The 23,460-nt window shown below is 40.2% G+C and overlaps 2 protein-coding genes across 4 annotated transcripts in view; one reads left to right on the top strand and one right to left on the bottom strand.

The window, feature by feature from the left end:
• The window catches only part of TTC1 (tetratricopeptide repeat domain 1), a 73,335-nt gene that overhangs the window by 17,642 nt on the left and 32,233 nt on the right, over positions 1-23,460 (bottom strand). For all 3 annotated transcript variants that reach the window (XM_024750621.1, XM_024750620.1, XM_024750622.1), the window contains 2 exons: positions 3,260-3,320; positions 1,912-2,024 (listed from right to left, as the gene is read on the bottom strand). In XM_024750621.1, the coding sequence (XP_024606389.1) occupies positions 1,912-2,024; positions 3,260-3,320 (174 nt within the window). The remainder of the gene's footprint in view (positions 1-1,911; positions 2,025-3,259; positions 3,321-23,460) is intronic.
• Positions 20,300-21,555, top strand: LOC112403243 (60S ribosomal protein L13a-like). The gene is made up of 3 exons (XM_024750623.1): positions 20,300-20,334; positions 20,438-20,504; positions 20,931-21,555. Exons 2-3 carry the CDS (start codon positions 20,440-20,442, stop codon positions 21,553-21,555), a joined length of 690 nt encoding a protein of 229 aa, XP_024606391.1. The 5' UTR covers positions 20,300-20,334; positions 20,438-20,439.

The raw sequence follows: 23,460 nt of genomic DNA, 5'->3' as shown, positions 1-23,460 counted from the left end.
TGCCACCGGGGAAGTCCCAAATCTTTACAACGTACGTTTACAACTGCTGTGGTGGTATTCTTTGTGCCCCCAAGTAACTACTTTTAGAGCCTATTTTTTTAGGGCTTTGTCTACTCTTGTGTAGTCAGGCCTAGAGCTGAAACTCTGTCCTAACTCCAGTTTGCCATCTCCAGACATGAAACATAAAGCTTGCCCAGGCACACCCAGTCAGGGATGCTGAGCCTGCAAACTTGCCTCTCAGAAATTCTTCTTAAAGCAGTTAACCCATCACTTCCTTAAACTCAGAACATGCTCCTTAAATCACTTCAGTACATTAATTCTGAAAGTCTCCAAGTCTATAATTTTAGGATCTTTTAAAAATATTAGGAATGCAAGTTAAAAGAACAAAACAAACAAAAACCCCACTAACAAACCTATCCTTTGTTCAGGAAAGAGTCACCGAGCAACTCTCTTTTGAGTTCTCCTCAGCTGTGACAGACAGAAGACTAGCAAGGCCATACATTTTCCTAATTCAAGAACCAGCTGATCATACCAGCCCAACACTAGCAATGCCAGTAACTTGGCAATTGTGGGAACAAAGAATCTCAAAACCCAGGAGCCAAATGGGTATGGTACAAAGTTTTCTCTGACACTGAAGGTATCCTTGATCTCACTTCACAACGACAATTTCCAGTCTAAGAATGTGGCTAGATGTCTCCAAGAGGCAAAAGTGAAAGATCAGAATTTTCCAGCTAAGTGTAAAAACTATTAGGTGTGAATTCTGATCAATGGTAGAATATATTAATGACTGTTGTTTTAAATAAACTTAAAACAGTTGTTTTATTTCCCCTAATACAAAATGTCTGTTTGTATACTCTAGAATTATTCCTTCTCTCATGCCACATGAATCATTCTAAAAAACTTCACCCTAGACACTGAATCCAATAATAAAACGTATGAGTCTGGGTTGAAATAAAACTTTTTGCATGTCCGAATATTCAAGCACACCCCCACCCACCTTTAAAAACCCTGGCCATCCAAAGTGACTTTGGTAGAAGCACTAGAGAATTCCAGTCAACATCAAAAAAGAAAGTGATGTAGATACCTGATCTAAAAGAACAGAAAACCACTCCACCCAGTCTTGGGCCTGCTTTGTAGCTGCTTAGAGGTGTGTTAAAAAACCTACCCTTTGTGCTTGGAATACAAGTAGTCACAGTTAAACAAGTGGTATTGTTTTTTTCAAGCTCTCATCATTTCAATCTGGCAAGATTTACTATGTTGACTAAATAGGAATATCAGATAAATCACAAATCTAACTTTTGGTATCCAGCATGATACCAAACAAATATATTTACACTCTCATCTATCCTAAATTCACCCTGTTACACCAGGTTCTCAATCCTTTGGAAATATAAAATACCTTTGAACTTTCCCTGACACCTACTTTGCATTTAAGCGTACCTCTCACCCCAACTCTTGGACGTTTCTCCCTATGTCCACACTTCCAACAGAAAATCAGAATCTCAGGGATAAGCATCTTGAAGTTCAGTTTTAAGCACTGTTTCCTGTCCCTTTGGGTCTTTATCTAGAGTTCTAGAGGCCTAAAATAAGCAGCTGTAGCTATTCTAGGAGATGCACTATAGGCTCTTTGCTTCATTAACCTGCCCTAGTTTGGCGGAAACTTTGCCAGGCTTCCTTCCATGGAAGTGTTCACTCAGCCACTTTAATGAGGAATGTGAACAGTAATCTGACTGAAGTTTTTCAAAATATTTTTTCTATCTTCCCCATGCCCTTTAAATCAGGGAAATATATGGGTAGGAAAAGAGAGGCAGCAACTTTAGAGCCCCTATGCTTGTTTCTGGAGAGAAGCTATCCTATGATAACACTGTAAGTTCACGTGCTTCTTAAAAAGAAAAGGTCAAAGATACATACCTGTTTCATCCTTGCGGCAGCTCTATTTGAAAACAGGATAGACCTGTCTTTCTGGAAGGAGGATGGACACATCTGAAGGGCTCGACTGTAAGTACTTTCAGCTTCTATATAATCTGAGGATAAGGTAAAATATGAGAGGTCGTTATGATTTTATACCTGATATCACTGTATTCCAAAAGATCTCAGAATGCATCGCTTTCCATTCACGGGACAAAGGTCTCCAACAGGATGCTCTATATGTTCACCTTTAATTTGGCTTATCAATTTAGTAAAGAGTTTTGAAAGGGGATTAGGGAACTGGACAGATGAAAGAGACTGAAATCTGGGATTAATGGCCCGGAATGAAGAAAAAAATTCTATGTATATATTTTCATTAAAGACATTGTACTTTCATGGAGTCAACCTGGCTAAAACTGCTTCCATGAAATGTTTGGAGAGACATTTTATAGAGCCAAAAACACAATGTAAAAATCAGCAGTTGACTAAACACCTTAAAAGAGAAAATGGTGATAAATTTATATATTCATTGCCACACAAAGAATTACGGTCAGGGTACTAAAAGAAAAATTGCCTACTCACTCCTTTCTCAGGTTTGAAAGATTTAATACTAAAATACAAGGAGATACGCTTTCAGAGAACCTTTAGTTTTCTTAGAAAAAAAGAAGTGATGATTGCTAAACCAGGATATAAGAAAAAAAATTTTTTTAACCTAAAAGTAACTAGGGGAAGATGTTACTGCTCCTAGATTTCTAAAGCATGCACACTCTGAGATGTGATAGAATTTGATCATAAGATCAAATAGTTCCTCCAAATTATAAGAACGAACCCCACTTATTCCTAAGCAAATATAGGAAACGCAGAAAGAACATCTCTCTACTTAAGGCATCCACAGAAAAAGGCACATGAAAGAGCAACCAAAGTGCAAGCAAAATCCTTCCCTCGGCCACACCGGATGCATTGGGCCAGTATTCACAGCACTGTCACAAGTAACGGGGACCCTCTTTTTACAGCAATGTAGCAAAATAGCCTTTTAACATTCCAGTTTAGAGTTTCCCAAAGCAAAAACTCAAGAGTTTTTCCTTCTAATCTCTGGGTTTATAGACAGTAGATTACAGAAAAGAAAAACTATGCCTGTGCCTAGAAACACATGGTAACTGGTCACTGTCGCTTGAGAATAATTTGGACGTGGTAAAAAAACAAAATTCCAAGGTGTTGGGAGGCAACAGGGTATTATTAGCAGTTTAGATCTGCTAATTGTTTCCAAATGTTCTTTGGTGTTTCTTCACAGAATCTACAAAAGAATGAGGAGTCAAGACGCCCAGCATCAGTGCTGAAATAGGTATCTTACCTCCTTTCTTAAACTGCTCATTTCCCTCCTCCTTTAGTCTAGAGCTCTCTTCTCTCCTTCTCTGAAAGAGATCAGAGAATGACATAAATTCTCACAATATTATGATAAATGAACAAAAAGGTCAGCTTTCATTACACATTATGCTATTCAAAAGGCAGCAGCTTGACTTTTGAGAACTGGGTCAGTTTTATCTAAATCTCAAACATACTGAAAAAAACACATGACCATCTGGCTAATCATCAAGTGAATTCTTGATGTTTAAAAGATAAAACCCAGGTTTTCTATGTTTCTAGCTTTTGCACGGAACAGTAATTTCTATTTACTAAAAATGAAACTAAGTATACCCACTGGTACGCTTACCATTATAAATTCAAATTCTAGATCTGCTACTTATTAATTGTAGAAGATCCTGGACAAGTTCCTGATCGTTCTGAGCCTAGTTTCTTCATCTAAAAATTAAGGCTTTAATAGATTTATGGATAGATTTAATAGATTTATGTAAAACTCCCAATACACCGACTGGCAAATAAGGGCTCAATAAATATTAGCTATTATTTTTCTGTAAAATAAATAACGTAATACTTACTTAGCTACAATTGCAGTTTGTGTCATAAAGGAGACATACAGTAGCCAGCAGAGCGCATTATGGAGGACAAGTCTTATTTGCAGGGTCAGGCAGTATGCAGTTAGCAGGCTAACACAGGGAAATCTGAAGAAATCCGGAGAAACCTCTCTTTTCTTAGCTTCTTCTAACAACTCAGAAATTAACACAGATGGCCAAGCACTCTTTGAACTCAAAGGCAGAGTGAATGTTATTCTGTAGAGCAAAGATGACACGTGCCGAGTCCCTATGTGCTTTTAGCCCTGAACATCTTAGCAATATGGTCAGCAGAAGCAGAACTGGCAGCAGTGTCTGCCTGACACCTTTTTTTTTTTTTTTTGCGGTACGCGGGCCTCTCGCTGTTGTGGCCTCTCCCGTTGCGGAGCACAGGCTCCGGACGCACAGGCCCAGCGGCCATGGCTCACAGGCCCAGCCGCTCCGCGGCATGTGGGATCTTCCCGGACCAGGGCACGAACCCGTGTCCCCTCCATCGGCAGGCAGACTCTCAACCACTGCGCCACTAGGGAAGCCCTGCCTGCCACCTTTTGACAGCTTTTTTTAAAAAGAGAGAATCTCCAAAAATCTCTCCCATCATTCTTGAAGCTTCTGACTAAATAAAAACTTCAAAGGGAGGAAATAAAGTTAGCAGGGTTTTTCGTCTACAGTACAAACTGGGAGCCTAAACAATTGGTACTCTTAAGATTAGGAACTAAACTAAAAATGTTATGTCTCTGGAGAAGATTTGTAAATGAGCTGTTGAGACCAGGGTGCTTTCCAAATACCTTATTACTATACTCTGGATGAAACAGAACACTTGATGAATCTCAATAAAGAAACTAAAAGGTAGGTATAAACTGAATTTAATTTTTATGACATCTATTAATGTTCAGCAGACACAATAATAATTCATTTTAAGATACAACATATCTGAAGAAGGACTACTCTAAGGGAATACAGGAAAAAATAAAATGGGTAGTGGTGATGGCAATCAAAACACAAAAATGTGGCCACATTTACCTAGTACTACCCAGGAAGGAGGTGCTTGAATTATAATATCCTCTATTGTACTGGTTAGGATTTTTGGATGCTAGCAAAAGGACTATCTTAGGCAAAAAAAAAAAAAAAAAAAAAAAAATTTAAGGGAATATTTACTGGAAAGCTACTGTGGGGCTCACACAATCAAAGGGAGGCCTAAAATATATGCTTAGAAAACAGGCAGGACTCAAGTCAGCTCTGTTAAGTCAAAAAGCAAGAAAACGTAAGTGTCTTTTAGTGGAAGAATCTGGCCAAGATAGGACTGTAATAGCAGCCAATAAATCCTATCTATTCCCCTTTCTTTGTCCTGATCCAGATTTAAAGTTTTGGTCAGAAGCATCCAATGAGCCAAGCGTAGGTCACATGCCTTGGCTGTCAGAAAACAGAGTGAGGGAATTGGGGGACTGACTGGCACTCAACATGACTACAGCACAGGGGAATTTCCTCCACATGAGAAACGGGCTTTGATGCTGGAGGCCAACAAAACCCCATAACAAATCCAGTTAAAAGTTATTTCAACCCCAAATAGATAAAGCAATCTTGAGAAAGAAAAACAAAGCTGGAGGCATCATGCTCCCTGATTTCAACCTATATTACAAAACTATAGTAAGTAAAACAGTATGGTATTGGCATAAAAACAGACACATTGATCAATGAAACAGAACAGAGAGCCCAGAAATAAACCTACACACATGGTCAATTAATTTACGATAAAGGAGCCAAGAATATACAATGAGGAGAGGACAGTCTCTTCGATAAGTGGTGCTGGGAAAACTGGACAACCACATGCAAAAGAATGAAAATGAACCATTATGTTATACTAGACACAAAAATTAATTCAAAATGGATTAAAGACTTGAACGTAAGACCTGAAACCATAATACTCTTAGAAGAAAACTAAGGCAGTAAGCTCCTTGACGTAGGTCTTGGTAATGATTTTCTGAATCTGACATCAAAAGCAAAGGCAACAAAAGCAAAAATAAACAAGTGGGACTGCATCAAACTAAACAGTTTTAGACAGCAAAGGAAAACATCAACAAAATAAATGGAAGAAAATATTTACAAATCATATACCTGATAAGGCATTAATATCTAAAATACATAAAGAACTCATACAACTTAACAGCAAAAAACCTCAAAAAATCTTATTAAAAAGTGGGTGAAGATCTGAATGGACATTTTCCCAAAGAAGACATACATGGCAAACAGGTACATGAAAAGACGTTCAACATCATTAATCAGCAAGGAAATGCAAATCAAAACTCAATGAGATATCACTTCACACCTGTTAGAATGGCTATTATCAAAAAGACAAGAAATAACAAGCATTGGCAAGACTGTGGAGAAAAGAAATCCCTTGTGCACTGTTGGTGGGAATGTAAATTGGTAGAGCCACTATGGAAAACAGTATGGACATTCCTTAAAAACTTAAAAATAGAACTACCATATGATCCAGCAATTCCACTTCTGGGTATTTATTTGAAGAAAATGAAAATACTAACTCAAAAAGATATCTGCACCCCCATGTTCACTGCAGCATTGTTTATAATAACCAAGATATGGAAACAACCCAAATGGCCGTCAATGGATGAATGGATAAAGAAACTGTGGTGTTACACACACACACACACACACACACACACACAAAACGGAATATTATTTAGCCATAAAAGAGAATGAACTCTTCACATTTGCGACAACATGGATGAACCTAGAGGGCATTATCCTAAATGAAATAAATCAGAGAAAAACAAGCACCACATGATCTCTCTTATATGTGGAATCTAAACAAAACAACAAAACAAAACAAAAAACACTAGGGGTTTAGGAAAAACTAAAAAAAAATTTTTAATTCTAAAACAATTTCAATTAGGGTAAAATCAAAACCCTATAAATATTAGAGAATTCATTCGATCAATTTTAAATTCACTCAAAACCACACACACATCCATGTATCACTGGCTAATAAAGTTGTAACATTGAAAAGTTGTTTTCACATTAGAAAATATATTAATGCAAGGTAGCATGTTAATAAGTTAAAAGAAAAAATTATAGGATCACATGAATAAATGCATCACAGGTCTTAAAGGTCTGGAATATATTTTAAAAAAAGTTATATCAAAAAAATTCTTCAGAGAAGGGCAACTCATCAAGTTATTAGAGTTTAATGTCCATACGTTAACAATTTCAATCTATTTTAACTCTAATTTCAAGCTACTTTCTGGTCTATAATCTGTTATCCAGTGCCAACTTATCAGGAATGTTCTATGAACACAGATGAGTCTTCCAGACGGCCAGATCAGGCTCTTGTGAAGCTCGCATGCATGTGTGTGCATGTGCGTGCGTGCATGTGTGCGTGCGTGCCTGTGAGAGAGAGAGAGAGAGAGAGAGAGAGAGAGAGAGAGAGAGAGAGTGTGTGTGTGTGTGTGTGTGTGTGTGTGTGTGTGTGTGTGTTTTAAGAGCTTAATCATTATTTGGTAAATTTAGAACATTAACATTTCAATGAGAAAAGCCTAGACCCAAGGTACACCCAGAAGGAATTATTGATAAGGGGCAGCCTGAGCAGGCAGCCTGAGAAGAGCTCACAGTGTCTTTATAACTAGGCCTAAAAGTTGAACTGGCCAAGAGGTGAGCTCCAGAACGTATTTCAGAGGCCAATTATTCTAAGGAAGGAATTTTATTTTTTTGGTCTGATAAATCACAACTCATTAAGCAGTAAACCCTGGAAAAAGAGCCGCTGCTTCCACAGATTGTGTAAATTGAGGATTAATTCAAGTATCAATATCATGCTGAATATCTCCTTGGCAACAGCTAAAAATAGCACTTTGAAGAGAAAGCTGCACTATCTCCCAGCTGTGCCAGGAGACTAACTTGATCCCAGTACAAAGACTAGGATTTATTCTGCTGCCGGAACATACTCTTTTTTCCAAAGGATGGCACGCACACTGTAATGTTATGGAATCCAAGGACAGATTTCATCGTGTATAAGTCTTACTTAGCATGCTAAGTGCCAGCAGTATTCACACATAAGTGAACTGGTAGTGCTGGTATCCTGCTGCATTACTGGGTGCAAATCTTCCAGGTTCTCCTCTAACGTGGTTAGGAGCCCTCTCACATTCCTCCACAATGCCTTTTAACACATTGCAGAGACCTCACACAGTAACATCTGTTCTAGAATTGTATCTGCATAAGAATGGGGACCATTCTTACAGGGCTCTTAACTCAGTAGTCCTCCCCATCACTAAAAACTCAGGGAGAAATAGTGACATTACCTTGCACTGTAAATCATCACAGGAACTGCCAAGGAAAACCTCAAAAAGACAATGCCCTTGACGAATGGAGTTTATTTCAACGGTTATTACCACAACTGCAAACTTTTCAGCCTGGCACTCAAAGTTCACTATAACTTATACCAGTATAGCATTTCATTGCTTAACACCTACTGTCACATACATTAGCTCAGCTCATCTGCTTCCCAAGACAATTCTGAGAGATGGGCATGGAGGTATCTACCTATTTTACAGGTTAAAAAAAAAAAAGATTCAGAAATCTTTTATTCTTTGCAACAAACTTCTATTCCAACCTACTCAGCCTAATCTCCCATTACTACACAAGTCATCTCTTCTAGACAGCTGGCTCTCTTATTCTTCACTCCATTCTTTTGCTTACCTACCCACCTTGGAATGCCATTGTTTTTCTTCTAGATTTCCCTTCCAGCTGCCCAAACCAAATTTTCCCATTTTCAAAGTCTAGCAAAAACCATATCTCCTCCCCAGGACTACTTTTCACTTCCTTCCCCACATGATTTTCCTTTGAATGTAGACTGTACATAATGCCTCTAATTGGGCAACTCAATTCTACCTCACAGGTTATTTTTAAAAATTATAAGAGGACTTCCCTGGTGGCGGAGTGGTTAAGAATCCGCCTGCTAATGCAGGGGACACGGGTTCAAGCCTGCTCCGGGAAGATCCCACATGCCACGGAGCAACTAAGCCCGTGCGCCACAACTACTGAGCCTGTGCTAGAGTCCACGAGCACAACTATGGAAGCCTGTGCACCTAGAACCTGTGCTCAACAAGAGAAGCCACTGCAATGAGAAGCCCGTGCACCACACCAAAGAGTAGCCCCCGCTCACCGCAACAAGAGAAAGGTGGCAAGCAGCAACAAGGACCCAATGCAGCCAAAAAAAAAAAAATTATAAGAGAATTTAAAAAAGCACTGCAAAAAGTCTGGAACGTTATAAAATGCTCAGATGGTTTCATGGGTTGAAGAACACTACATTCCTTAGGCGTGGGCAAGAGGGACCCATCAAGGTCCTCTTCTGACCGCACCCTTCCTCCCGTGGGGCCCCTTTAGACCATACTCCAGATTTCTTATCTAAGTTTTCTTAGCCCACTTCTAGGATCTGCGTAAACCTTTGCTTGGATCTATCCCCCAAGGGTGAACTTTGCTGCAGGTGTACATTATATTCCAGGTGCAATACTTTGTACTCTGCCTTCCCCATACCTGGAATCAGCCATTTCTCCGAGGAGTCCTGGATTCTTTTAGTGGGGAATGGCACTTAGAAACCAAGGTCTAGGTATTACTAGGGAGTCACTGCTTTTAGGCCCTCTCAGTGAAGATACCCATGAAAATACATCTTAAATAAAACAAAAATCCCAGGAGTCAGAGAATACATACAAGTGAAATCTTCTATGTATGTATTCAAGTAAGTGAATACCACACCAACTCCCACAGTGAAAACTCTAGTTCCCAGTAACAGCAATATATTTACTCATTTGCTCTATCCTAAAATAAACAAAAAGGTTCAAAATTACTATATGACTATCACTACCTATAACCTACTACGTAAAGTTCAAGATTTCATTGCAGTTCTTTCCGACTTTAGGATATATTCTACTAAGGGTATACAGCCAGAATATTATGTCTAAAGTTATTGGAATTATCTTCTCTATGTAATCAATTTGATATAGTTATGTTAACATGTAATCAATTTGATACAGTTACATTAATTTGTTCCTCTTTGTAAGCCATTTTAGGCTTAATTTTCCTTATCCTTTCTGATTTAATTTTAACATTTGAATGTGTAAAATGTTTAAACAGTTCAAAACTCAATACTAGGTGGGACTTTTTTTTTTTAAAGACACTTTTTTTTTTTTTTAATTTAAAAAATTTTTTGCTTGCATTGGGTCTTCATTGCTGTGTGCGGCTTTCTCTAGTTGCGGCGAGCGGGGGCTACTCTTGGTTGCGGTGCACGGGCTCTAGGCACGCGGGCTTCAGTAGTTGTGGAGCACGGGCTCAATAGTTGTGGTGCATGGGCTTAGTTGCTCTGTGTCATGTGGGATCTTCCCGCATGCCTAGGGACCAGGGATTGAACCCGTGTCCCCTGCATTGGCAGGCAGATTCTTAATCACTGTGCCACCAGGGAAGTCCCTAGGTGGGACTTCTGATGTGTCTAATCGAGGAGGTTTACAAACCCTCTAACCCAAAAGCAACTACAAAACTGGACAGAAAGATAAAAAACAACCATTTCAGTGTCCTGGAAATTGATTACAGGATTAACAACAAAGTGAATAACACTTATTTTAGGAAAAACTCATTTAGGAAATAACAATGAAAATCTGTGGCATACTTGCTAGAGACTGCTCCCCTTTTTCCTCCCATCATTCAATGTGGTAATTCTAACACCGCAAGGTAGGTTGTGAATAACCAGCAGTTTCACTGACTTGATTCAAAGAAGGTGAAATAATCCATGCCCGTGGTGTTGCAATCTGAGTGGCTAGCAAACAGGGAAGGCCAGGGGTTCTACTAATCTGTGGTAGCAGTCCTGGTTGGGCAAATAAGGGACCCATGGGTCAGACAAATGTAACAGGAAGATACAAAGAGACAGTCATAGAGGCACTTGACAAGCTCTTCAAATATCCTGGCTGACTGGAGTTGGTGTGCACACTTGAGAAGGATGGAGAGGGCTGAAACTATTCATGCATCCTTGTTCTACTAGAAGCCTGTGCACATGTGCTGAGGAAATGCAGAGACACCAGAGCCTGTGCACATGTGCTGAGGAAATGGAAGAGGGTCCAATGGGGCAGACCTGAAAACTATCTGAACTTAGAACACACTTCTAAATCCACACATAGATCCAATGACAGCAGGTGGAAGCCGTATCGATTTGATGTGTTTGAACATAATCTCTGACCAGTACTGCATGGCCACTAAACTGTGTGGAAACAGAAGCAACCTCAAGAAAGCCAGACTTAAAAATAAAAACAGGAACAAAACCAAAAACCAACTGAGCAGAGCCATCAGTGGCCACACATCCCAGAGGAAATGAATCACACAGCTAAGTCCAGGTAAATTACTAAACAAATAAGCAGACAGGCAAAATAGCAACAACAAAAATAATTGGGGGGTGGGGGAAGGTCAGACTTTAGAGTTGCTACAATATTACTTAAAATGCCCAGATTCAACAACAAAAAAAATTGTAAGACATGCAAAGAGGCAAGAAAGTTTGACCCACAATCAGGGGGAAAAAAGCAGTCAACAGAAACATGAGTATATACAGATCATCCGGGGAAGCCCCCTCACCAGTGGGGAGATCAGCTGGGACAGAAGGGGATCTTTGGGGGCTTGGAGGTAGAGCCCAGCAACCGGTCTGTGGCAGGCAGGACAGAGTGAGACCTACACAGATGGTGCGTGCCAAAGCCCTGAGCTCCCCAGCCTGAGACGTGTGTCTGCTGGTGCAGATGGGGGCTGGGGGCTGGAATATGGGGTCTGGAGAGTAGACCCAGGTAGAGGACTGCTGTTGGCTGCGAAGAGACAGCCTGAAGGGATGGGAGTGAGGAGCTCTGCAACGTGGAATGTTTGTGGAAGAAACCTGGGCCGCCAAAGAGATGCAGCTCCATGGCTGAGTGGTGCATCAAGGGTGGGGCTGCCACTGCAGCCTTTCCCCATGCACCGGCCCCTGCCTCCACAGGCACTAGGAGGGGCTCCCACTTGGGTGGACTTGCTGCCCTGGTTGCCACCTTGGCCCCCTCCCGCCTGGGCAGGCTCATGTGCCCCGGGGCAGCCTCAAGAGCAGATGCAGGTGGGTGGGTAGCCCACGCGCAGAGGTGGGGCTGAAACCACAGCTGAGCCCCAGAGGCCATGCAACTAAGAAAGAAGAGCTGAAATCTCTCCTCATGGCTGTGTGAACCATGGATTTATATCTCCACTGCCAGCTTTGTAAATTCAGCGCCTGCAGAACATCCAGACGAGGGCTCCTGCAGCTGAGCCACGTCTAGCTCTAGCAGCCGTGGGCTTTGTGGGCACATACACACAAGGGGTTGGGCCAGGCCAGAGTCTGAGCTGCTTCCACGGCTCCCACAGAGGGTCCAGGTGCATGATTACTGCAGTCCTATGACCTGACTTCAGTGGATCTCTGCGGGTGTCCTGGTGAAAACAATGCCTCAGAGACACCAGAGCCAATTGCCAGCATACCCACAGTTAAGGTGGGGCCGAGAGCAGTGCCAACAACAGGGTAATTTGTGAGTGCGCACAACTGGTGACGGGTGACGCAGCAGAGCACACTCACAGGTGAACAGCTCCAGAGGAGGAATACTCAGTGGCTTCTCTCCCAATGGGAGTGCTCCAATCCTGCCTATCTTGCACCACAGATCAGAAACACACCTCAGAAATGGATCTGGGGGCTTCTACTTCAACAAATGGGTAGCAGACCCTGCCCCTGACAGGGTAGTGACAACCACAGAGCCAAGGGGAGGCCCTGCTCAATATCCAGTGCAGGCTCTGGTCACCACAACATCAGTCACACCTCCTATCAAGGGGATAACAGCCAGCATACACTGAGGAAAGAGGTGGCAGACATTCATACAAAAAAAAGCCCTTGCACCAAAAAATATTAAACCCACACAGGCTACACAGGGATGCTCCCACATAAAAATAGCCCTCTAAGACAGTCTGAGGGTCTGGCACCGGGAGGAAGAACCCCAGGGCATTTGGCATTGAACGCCAGTGGGGCTTGAGCGCAGGAGCTCCACAGGGCCAGGAGCTCTTGGAGGGTGCACACAAGGTCACACATGTGCTGGGACCCAGCACAAAGCAGGGAATATTGATTGGCGGCCCCACCCAATAGCCTGCAGGTTCCAGTGCTGGGATGCCTCAGGCCAAACAACCAGCAGGATAGGAACACAGTCCCACCCATCAGCAGACAGGCTGCTCGCAGCCACCTCAAAACACACCCCTTCACACGGCCCTGCCCAACAGAGGGACAAGATCCAGCTTCGCCCACCAGGGCGCAGTCACCAGAAGCAAGAGGAACTACTATCCTGCACCCAGTGGAAAGAAGACCACAAACACAGAAAGTCAGACCCAATGACATGACAGACGAATATGTTTCAGGCAAAGGAACAATATAAAAACTGACAAGAACAACTAAATGAAGAGGAGACAGGCAATCTACCTGGAAAGGAAATCAGAGTAATGATAGTAAAGATGATCTGAAATCTCGGAAAAAAAACAGAGGCACAGACGGAGAATCTACAAGAAATGTTTAACAAGGAACTAGAAGAACTGAAGAGCAAACAAACAGAGATGAACAATACAATAACTGAAATGAAAACTACACTAGAAGGAATCAACAGCAGAATAACTGAGGCAGAAGAACGGATAAGTGACCTGGAAGACAGAATGGTGGAATTCAATGCTGCGGAACAGAATAAAGGAAAAAGAATGAAAAGAAATGAATACAGCCTAAGAGACCTCTGGGACATTAAACACAACAACATTCGCATTGTAGGGGTTCCAGAAGGAGAAGAGAGAGAGAAAGGACCCGAGAAAATATGTGAAGAGATTATAGTCGAAAACTTCCCGAACATGAGAAAGGAAATAGCCACCCAAGTCCAGGAAGCACAAAGAGTCCCATACAGGATAAACCCAAAGAGAAACACACCGAGACACACAGTTATCAAATTGGCAAAAATTAAAGACAAAGAAAAATTATTGAAAGCAGCAAGGGAAAAATGACAAATAACATACAATGGAACTCCCATAAGGTTAACAGCTGATTTCTCAGCAGAAACTCCACAAGCCAGAAGGGAGTGGCATAATATACTTAAAGTGATGAAAGGGAAGAACCTACAACCAAGATTATTCTACCCGGCAAGGATCTCATTCAGATTCGATGGAGAAATCAGAAGCTTTACAGACAAGCAAAAGCTAAGAGAATTCAGCACCACCAAACCAGCTCTACAACAAATGCTAAAGGAACTTCTCTAAGTGGGAAACACAAGAGAAGAAAAGGACCTACAAAAACAAAACCCCCCAAAATTAAGGAAATGGTAATAGGAACATACATATCAATAATTACCTTAAACGTGAATGGATTAAATGCTCCATCCAAAAGATACAGGCTTGCTGAATGCATACAAAAACAAGACCCAATATCCATATACATGCTGTCTACAAGAGACCACTTCAGACCTAGGGACACATACAGACTGAAAGTGAGGGGATGGAAAAAGATATTCCATGCAAATGGAAATCAAAAGAAAGCTGGAGTAGCAATACTCATATCAACTAAAATAGACTTTAAAATAAAGAATGTTACAAGAGACAAGGAAGGACACTATACAATGATTAAGGGATCAATCCAAGAAGATATAACAATTATAAATATATATGCACCCAACATAGGAGCACCTCAATACATAAGGCAACTGCTAACAGCTGTAAAAGAGGCAATCTACAACACTATGAGATTAGAAATGAATTACAGGGAAAAAAACGTAAAAAACACAAACACATGGAGACTAAACAATACGTTAGTAAATAACCAAGAGATCACTGAAGAAATCAAAGAGGAAATCAAAAAATACCTAGAGACAAATGGCAATGAAAACACGACCATCCAAACCTATGGGATGCAGCAAAAGCAGTTCCGAGAGGGAAGTTTATAGCTATACAAGCCTACCTCAAGATACTACAAAGCTACAGTAATCAAGACAGTATGGTACTGGCACAGAAAAAGAAACACAAATCAATGGAACAAGACAGAAAGCCCAGAGATAAACCCACGCACCTATGGTAAACTAATCTATGACAAAGGAGGCAAGGATATACAATGGAGTAAAGGCAGTCTCTTCAATAAGTGGTGCTGGGAAAACTGGACAGCTACCTGTAAAAGAATGAAATTAGAATAGTCCCTAACACCATACACAGAAATAAACTCCAAATGGATTAGAGACCTAAATGTAAGACCAGACAGTATAAAACTCTTAGAGGAAAACATAGGAAGAACACTCTATGACATAAATCACAGCAAGATCTTTTTTGATCCACTTCCTAGAGTAATGGAAATAGAAACAAAAATAAACAAATGGGACCTAATGAAACTTAAAAGCTTTTGCACAGCAAAGGAAACCATGAACAAGACAAAAAGACAACCCTGAAAATGGGAGAAAATATTTGCAAACGCATCAATGGACAAAGGATTAACCTTCAAAATATACAAACAGCTCAAGCAGCTCAATATTAAAAAAACAAACAACCGAATCCAAGAATGGGCAGAAGACCTAAATAGACATTTCTCCAAAGAAGACATACAGATGGCCAAGAAGCACATGAAAAGCTGCTCAACATCACTAATTAATAGAGAAATGCAAATCAAAACTACAATGAGGTATCACCTCATTGTATACATTGGAATATTACTCAGCCATAAAAAGGAAAGAAATTGGGTCATTTGTAGAGACACGGATGGATCTAGAGACTGTCATACAGAGTGAAGTAAGTCAGAAAGAGAAAAACAAATATCGTATATTAATGCATGTATGTGGAACCTAGAAAAATGGTACAGATGAACTGGTTTGCAGGGCAGAAGGTGAGATACAGATGTAGAGAACAAACGTATGGACACCAAGGGGGGAAAGCCACAGGCTGGTGGGGATGGTGGTGTGATGACTGCACGACTGGGACTGACATGTATAAACTCATATGTGTATAATAAGAATACTCTACCTAGGGACGTCCCTGGTGGTGCAGTGGTTAAGAATCTGTCTTGCAATGCAGGGGACGCTGGTTCGATCCCTGGTTGGGGAACTAAGAGCCCACATGCCGAGTGCCACAACTAGAGAGCCCACGTGCCACGACTACAGAGCCCACGCACAACTAGAGAAAAGCCCGTGTGCCACAACGAAAGATTCCGTGTGCCACAGCTAAGACCTGATGCAGCCAAAAATAAATAAATATAAATTTAATAATAATAAAAAAAATACCCAGCAAGGCTCTCATTCAGATTTGACAGAGATATCAAAATCTTTACAGACAAGCAGAAGCTAAGAGAATTTAGCACCACCAATCCAGCTTTAAAACAAATGCTAAAGAAACTTCTCTAGGTAGGGGGAAAAGAAACAACAAAAAAAAGGGCCATAACTAGAAACAAGAAAATCACAAATGGGAAAGTTCACTGGTAAAGGTAAACATATAGTAACAGCAGGAAATAATCCACACACGAATAGGATATCAAAACCAGCAACCACGAGCAGATGAGAGTACAAATGCAGAAAATGGGAACTGCATTTGAAAATAAGAGCCCAGCAACTTAAAACAACCTTTTCTGTATATAGACTGTTATATCAAAACCTCATGGGAACTGCAAACCAAAAAACTATGATACACACACAAAAAAGAAAAAGAAACACAACACTAAAGATAGTCATCAAGTCACAAGAGACCTACAAAAACAAAAAGACCTGCAGAAAACAATTAAGAAAATGACAATATGAATGTACATATCAATAATTACCTTATATATAAAAAAATTAGAAATGAAAAAGGACAAGGTACAACTGACACCACTGACTATACTACAAAGCTACAGTCATCAAAACAGTATGGTACTGGCACAAAAACAGAAATATATATCAATAGAACAGGAAAGAAAGCCCAGAGATAAACCCACGCACCTATGGTCACCTAATCTATGACAAAGGAGGTAAGAATACACAATGGAGAAAAGACAGTCTCTTCAGTAAGTGGTGCTGGGAAAACTGGACAGCTACATGTAAAAGAATGAAATTAGAACACTCCCTAACACCATACACAAAAATAAACTCAAAATGGATTAAAGACCTAAATGTAAGGCCAGACACTATAAAACTCTTAGAGGAAAACACAGGCAGAACACTCTTTGACACAAATCACAGCAAGATCTTTTTTGATCCACCTCCTAGAGGAATGAAAATAAAAACAAAAATAAACAAATGGGACCTAATGAAACTTAAAAGCTTTTGCATAGCAAAGGAAACTATAAACAAAATGAAAAGACAACCCACAGAATGGGAGAAAATATTTGCAATCAATGTGACTGACAAGGGATTTATCTCCAAAATATACAAACAACTTATGCAGTTCACTATCAAAAAAACCCCAAACAACCCAATCAAAAAATGGGTGGACTATATAAATAGACATTTCTCCAAAGAAGACATACAGACAGCCATACTAAGTGAAGTCAGAGAAAGACAAGTATCATATGATATCACTTATATGTGAAATCTAATAAAGAATGATACAAATGAACTTATTTACAAAACAGAAACAGATTCATAGACACAGAAATCAAACTTATGGTTACCAAAGGGAAAAAGGGGGTAGGAAGGGATAAATTAGGAGTTTGGGGTTAACATATACACACTATTATATATAAAATAGGTAACTAATAAGGACTGACTGTATAGCACAGGGTACTCTACTCAATATTCTGTGGTGACCTATATGGGAAAAGAATCTGAAAAAGAATGTGTGTGTGTATATATATATATATATATATATATATATATATATAACTGATTCACTTTGCTGTACACCTGAAACTAACACAACATTGTAAATCAACTAAACTCCATAAAAATTTTTAAAAATTAAGATGCTGATGTTATAAAATAAAGCAGCTATAAACAATTTGTTGAAAAACTAAAAGGAATGTGTTTAAAGACTTAAATGAGCATGATGACAACGATTAAAAAAGAGAATCATGAAAAAGGGACAGAAATTATTTTAAAAAAAACAGAACAAGAAAACAAAGAAGAAAAGTTCAATAACTGAAATAAAAAATTCACAGATGGGCTCAACAGATTTGAATTGGCATGAGAAATCAGTAAACTTGAAGTTAGAGCAACAGACATCCAGTGTGAAGAACTAAAGGCAGAAAAAAAAGATGGAAAAAAATGAACAGACCCTTCATTAATATATGTGATAGGAGTCCCATAAAAAGAGAGACAGAACAGATATTTGAAAAACAATGACTGAAAATCTCAAAACCGTGGTGAAAAATGTAATCTAAAGATCCAAGAAGCTCAGCAAACCCCAAGTATGTAGATCCGTATCTAGAGACACCAGAGTCAAATTATTCAAAGACAAAGAGAAAATCTGAACACAATGAAATTAACAACAACTTATCAGGTACAGGGGAACAGCAAAACTATTAATACCTGATTTCTTACCAAAAACAATGAAGGCCAGAGGCAGTATAAGGACACATTCAAAATGGTAAAAGAAAAAAGACTGTCAATCAACAATTAGATATTTAGCAAGACCATACCTCAAAACAAAAGCAAAATAAAAACATTCACAGATAAAGACAGAGAATTTGCTGCTACCATACCTGCCTTACAAGACATACTAAAGAAGTCCTTTGGACTGAAAGGAGATGGTAAATTTTCATGAAGAAATGAAGATCATTAGAAATGGTAAATACATCAAAGGTTCTATAAATACGTTATTTTCTTTCTTCTTTTAATTTCTTTAAAAGGCAGAAAGATTTATAAGAAAATAATTACAACACTATATGGTTGGGTTTACAAAATATATTGATATAATATATGATGATGGTAGCACAAAGGAGGGGGGAGGAAATGGAGCTATACTGAGGCAAAGTTTCTATTTTTTACTGGAATTACGTAGCATTAAAGTAGACTGTAATAAGATGCGTAATGTAAACCATAGAGCAACCACTAGGAAACTTTGGCTAAGAAACAGATGGTTAAAAAATCAGAAGCATTAAAATGATACACTAAAAAAATTAACACAAAAGAAGGCAGTGAAAGAAACAGGAATAAAAAAGACAAGAGACATGCAGAAGACAAAATGGCTGATATAAGTATAACCATGTCAATAGCACAATGTGAATGGACTAAACACTCTAACCAAACAGCAGAGATTGTCAGACTGGAATCAAGAAGATCCAACCATATGCTATCTATAAGACACACTTCAGATTCAAAGACACAAGTAGGGTGAAAATAAAAGGATGTAAAAAATATATCATGCAAACAGTTAACCATAAAAGAAAGAGTAGCTGTCTTAGTCAGTTTGGGCTGCTATCAACAAAAATACCAAAGACTGGTGGCTTATAACCAACAAACATTCTGGAGGCTGAAAGTCTAAGATCAAGGGACTGGCAGATTCACTGTCTGGTGAAGGCCTGCTTCCTGGATCATAGGGGTATTCTCACCATAGCCTCACATGCCAGAATGGTCAAGGGAGCTCTCTTTGATCTCTTATACTAGGGCACTAATCCCATTTATGAGTGCTCTACCCTCATGACCTAATAATTTCCCAAAGGCTCCATTTCTTAATACCATCACATTGGGAGTTAGTTTTTAAGATGTAAATTTTGGGAGGATTAAAACATTTAGTCTATAGCAATGCCTATAGAAGTATGAGACAAAATAGTTTTTAAAAAAAGAGATATTGCTAGAGACAAAAAAGGAACATTTCATGATGATAAAGGAGTCAATAACTCAAGAAAATATAACAGCTATAAATGTATATGCACTTAACTGCAGTTACAAAATACACAAAGAGGACAAATTGCCAGAACTCAGAAACTTCCCATGTGCCCCTTCCAAATCTGTAATACCCTCTCTCTCACCCCAAGCTCATATCCCCAGGCAAACACTCAATTTGTTCTTCATAAATTAACTGGAAGGATAATTTATGGATTATTGACTGAGGTTAGCATAATTCTAAAAATTTGTAATATTCATTATGCTTGCCACCTTGGGGGAAATGTGTCCAAAAATGACTCTTAAGAGATCTTAGAGGTTCCAGACCCCTAAGCATTTTGCAGTCTACACTCACGTTGAATTCTGACTTAGCTACAACTTACACTTTCTGAGTGCTTTTATGTGCTAGTCATTTAATCCTTACAACAACTTTGTGAGACAGGTACTATTTTTTTTTTTTTTGCGGTACAAGGGCCTCTCACTGTTGCGGCCTCTCCCATTGCGGAGCACAGGCTCCGGACGCGCAGGCTCAGTGGCCATGGCTCACAGGCCCAGCCACTCCGCGGTATGTGGGATCCTCCCGGACCGGGGCACGAACCCATGTCCCCTGCATCGGCAGGCGGACTCTCAACCACTGCACCACCAGGGAAGCCCGACAGGTACTATTATTATCCCACTTTACATCAAGTTAAATGATGGAGCTAGGACAGATCTGTCTAACCTTTTATGCTTTTAACCACAAGACTATATTTTCTTCCACAGGCATGGAAATAAAGAATTGTTCACAGGAGGAAGTAACTGAGCAAGGCACAGGAACTGCTGCAAAAAGGTAATAAGCACAGAGCTTATATGTTTCACTGTCCTGAAGAAAAAGTGACTTTAAATTCCCTTGCTACCAAGAATTAGGGCACTTGAAAAGATGATGACACTGCTCTAGAACATGTCATCAACTCCCAGAGATCTGATGTTTAGTCATTTTGAGGTAGAGGTTTATGTTAAAAATAAACCTCTACCTCACTGAATCAGGGACTTGCACCACAGGTCTTGGGTTATTCTTCTATAGTTAATCCAAGGCCATTTTTCACTGAGTTAGCAAAATGGATTCCTTGCAGAGGGATGAATTCAATCTGCAAGTGTTTAAAACTTATTCTTTGCCTTTACAAATACAGGGATGCCCGGGATCTTTTATTTTATTCTGTTTTCCAGGAAATTATTTTCTTGCGTCATCGGGTAAAAGAAATTCATGTTTTCCCAGGGGGCTGCTGAAGATGGCGGAGGGGCAGGTCCCGCTGCTCAATGGCCGAGGCCATCTCCTGGGCCGCCTGGCGACCATCGTGGCCGAGCAGGTACTTCTGGGTCAAAAGGTGGTGGTTGTGCGCCGTGAGGGCATCAACACTTCTGGCAATTTCTACAGAAACAAGTGGAAGTACCTGGCCTTCCTCCGCAAGCGTATGAACACCAACCCCTCCCGCGGCCCCTACCACTTCCGAGCCCCCAGCCGCATCTTCGGGCGGACAGTGCGAGGCATGCTGCCCCACAAGATCAAGCGAGGCCAGGCCACTCTGGACCGCCTCAAGATGTTTGAAGGGTTCCCGCCACCCTATGACAAGAAAAAGCGGCTGGCGGTTCCCGCTGCCCTCAAGGTTGTGAGCCTGAAGCCCACGCGGAAGTTTGCCTACCTAGGGCCCTTGGCTCATGAGGTTGGCTGGAAGTACCAGGCAGTAACAGCTGCCCTGGGGGAGAAGAGAAAGGAGAAGGCCAAGATCCATTACTGGAAAAAGCAGCAGGTCATGAGGCTACGGAAGCAGGCCGAAAAGAACATAGAGAAGAAAACTGACAAATTCACAGAGGTCCTCAAAACCCATGGATTCCTAGTCTGAGCCCAATAAAACTGACTGTTTACTCTTCATGCTTGGCCTGGCCTGCCCTTCCTCCATCGCCACCCTAGGATGTGGGGGACCCCAGGGGCTGCCATCCAGGTGCCACAGGCAGCCTGGGGCTTAGAAGACTGGATATAGCGAAGGGGCCTTAGCCACTCCTGTTTAAGAAAGGCCTTTTTAAAAACTTTTAAAAAGTTATAAGGGCTGTGCAGGCGTAATTTGCCTGTGACCTGTTCATTCGTGAGAGTTTTAGGACATGGGCAGCTGGAACAACCAGTGCTGTCCTAATACCGGCAAAAGTCAGCTGGAAGACCTAATTGGAAGGGACCCCCGGCATCGCTTACAGGGAGTCTGTTTAAGCTTCCCACGTGGTCGGATACTATACTCTGCAGCTGTTAGGATGTGAGAGAATGCTTTGGCAGCATGAGTCTGGGGTTCTAAAAGGTGTTTATGGAAGGGAAGTACAGCCCAAGGGGTCACAGGCATAGCCCTTGTGTTAGTCTTCCCTATATTTTGTGAACCAAACTAATAATTTATTTTTAAAGAAAAGAAATTCACATGACATGGGGAACAGTACTTTCTTAAAGATGAAAGTATTGAAATATATCACAGAAAACCAACTCAACTGCATGCTTCTTACTTCTATACTAATCAATTCTCCACTTATTTTGAAATTTTATTACCACACAAATCTCTGGTGTCCCAGTCTGAGTCTAAATGAGGTTCTCTGTTTTGACAAATAATGCCACTATAAACTAAGTTAGGTTTTAAATGATTATCTGACAAACAGGAAGAAGGTGAGCATTTCGGAAAGGATACAAACTTGGTCTTAGTTGATACTAAAATTTAACTAGATCACTGAGGCAAAGATGGACTTTTAAAAACAGTGCTGGGAGAAGTTGGTAGTCATTTGTAAAAAGATAAAATTAGATTGCTATGTCACACCATACACAAGAATAAACACTAAGTGGATTGCAGACCTAAATGTAAAAAGTGAACCCATATAAGTACTAGAAAAAAACAGGTGAATTCCTTTTTAAGCTTAGTTGTTGGAATGGCTTTCTGTGACTCAAAATCCTAGAGAACTCCAACTGATATAACTTTAAATACTGGCGTAACCTGGCAAAAATGTCAGGTGTTCAACCATTCCCTTATCAATCATAAAACAACTACTCTCCACCAGAGACCCACTCAGTGAAGTGGCTGGCTAGGGATATTCCCTATACTTTAGGTCAGTGAACACAACATAAACACACTTGACTTGGAACTTAAAAGTGTATATCCCTTCTATCATTATTAAATGATAAAAATTTGCACTTGCAAAAATTTTTTTACATTAAAAAAAAAATCTTCTCTTAACACATTACTGACCGGGGGATTTTTGCAGAAACTAACGCCTGTGGCCAGCCATTTGTTATGTAAGTGAACACTGAAACAGCCGCATTTGAGTAAGTATCAACAAATTTTTGCACTTTATTTGAAACTTTGTATATGTCTTACTAAAGCATTCTAATACTTTGTTAGCCCGTGATAGGCAGTATAGCAGGCACCTCTGTGTAGGGGAACAGAACATCTATTACAAATATACCGGGTTTCACTGCACTTTCCCCTGGAAGAGCAGACTCTACACTTCCTGGCAGCATTTTTTTTTTTTTTCAGTCCTGTGGGTATTATTTCCTCTAGAATATGTTCTTTTATTTTATCTGATAGTCGACAAGGTGGATATTTGCGGGGGGCTCTTTTAGAAATGCCACAAGAAGGACTAGGTGCGGGACCACCACTACATTCACCAGCATGGTCAGTTAGCCATTCCCTAGCTACTGCTAACAAAAATTGCTTGTAAGTCATTTTATTCTGTGCATTAAAGCTACAATAAATCTTAAACGCATTGAATAAACCACAATT

The sequence above is a fragment of the Neophocaena asiaeorientalis genome, unplaced genomic scaffold, assembly GCF_003031525.2.
Source record: "Neophocaena asiaeorientalis asiaeorientalis breed wild unplaced genomic scaffold, Neophocaena_asiaeorientalis_V1.1 scaffold527, whole genome shotgun sequence".
NCBI classification, from domain to species: Eukaryota; Metazoa; Chordata; class Mammalia; order Artiodactyla; family Phocoenidae; genus Neophocaena; species Neophocaena asiaeorientalis.
The sequence above is the reverse complement of the archived record's forward strand: the minus strand, read 5'-3'. Positions and strand labels throughout refer to the sequence as shown.

Bases quoted from the DNA above. Each gene is read 5' to 3' on its own strand.
- LOC112403243 (XM_024750623.1), top strand. From the start codon at position 20,440: ATGGAAATAAAGAATTGTTCACAGGAGGAAGTAACTGAGCAAGGCACA. The intron at 20,505-20,930 runs GTAATAAGCACA...ATGTTTTCCCAG, and splicing joins ACAGGAACTGCTGCAAAAAG to GGGGCTGCTGAAGATGGCGG.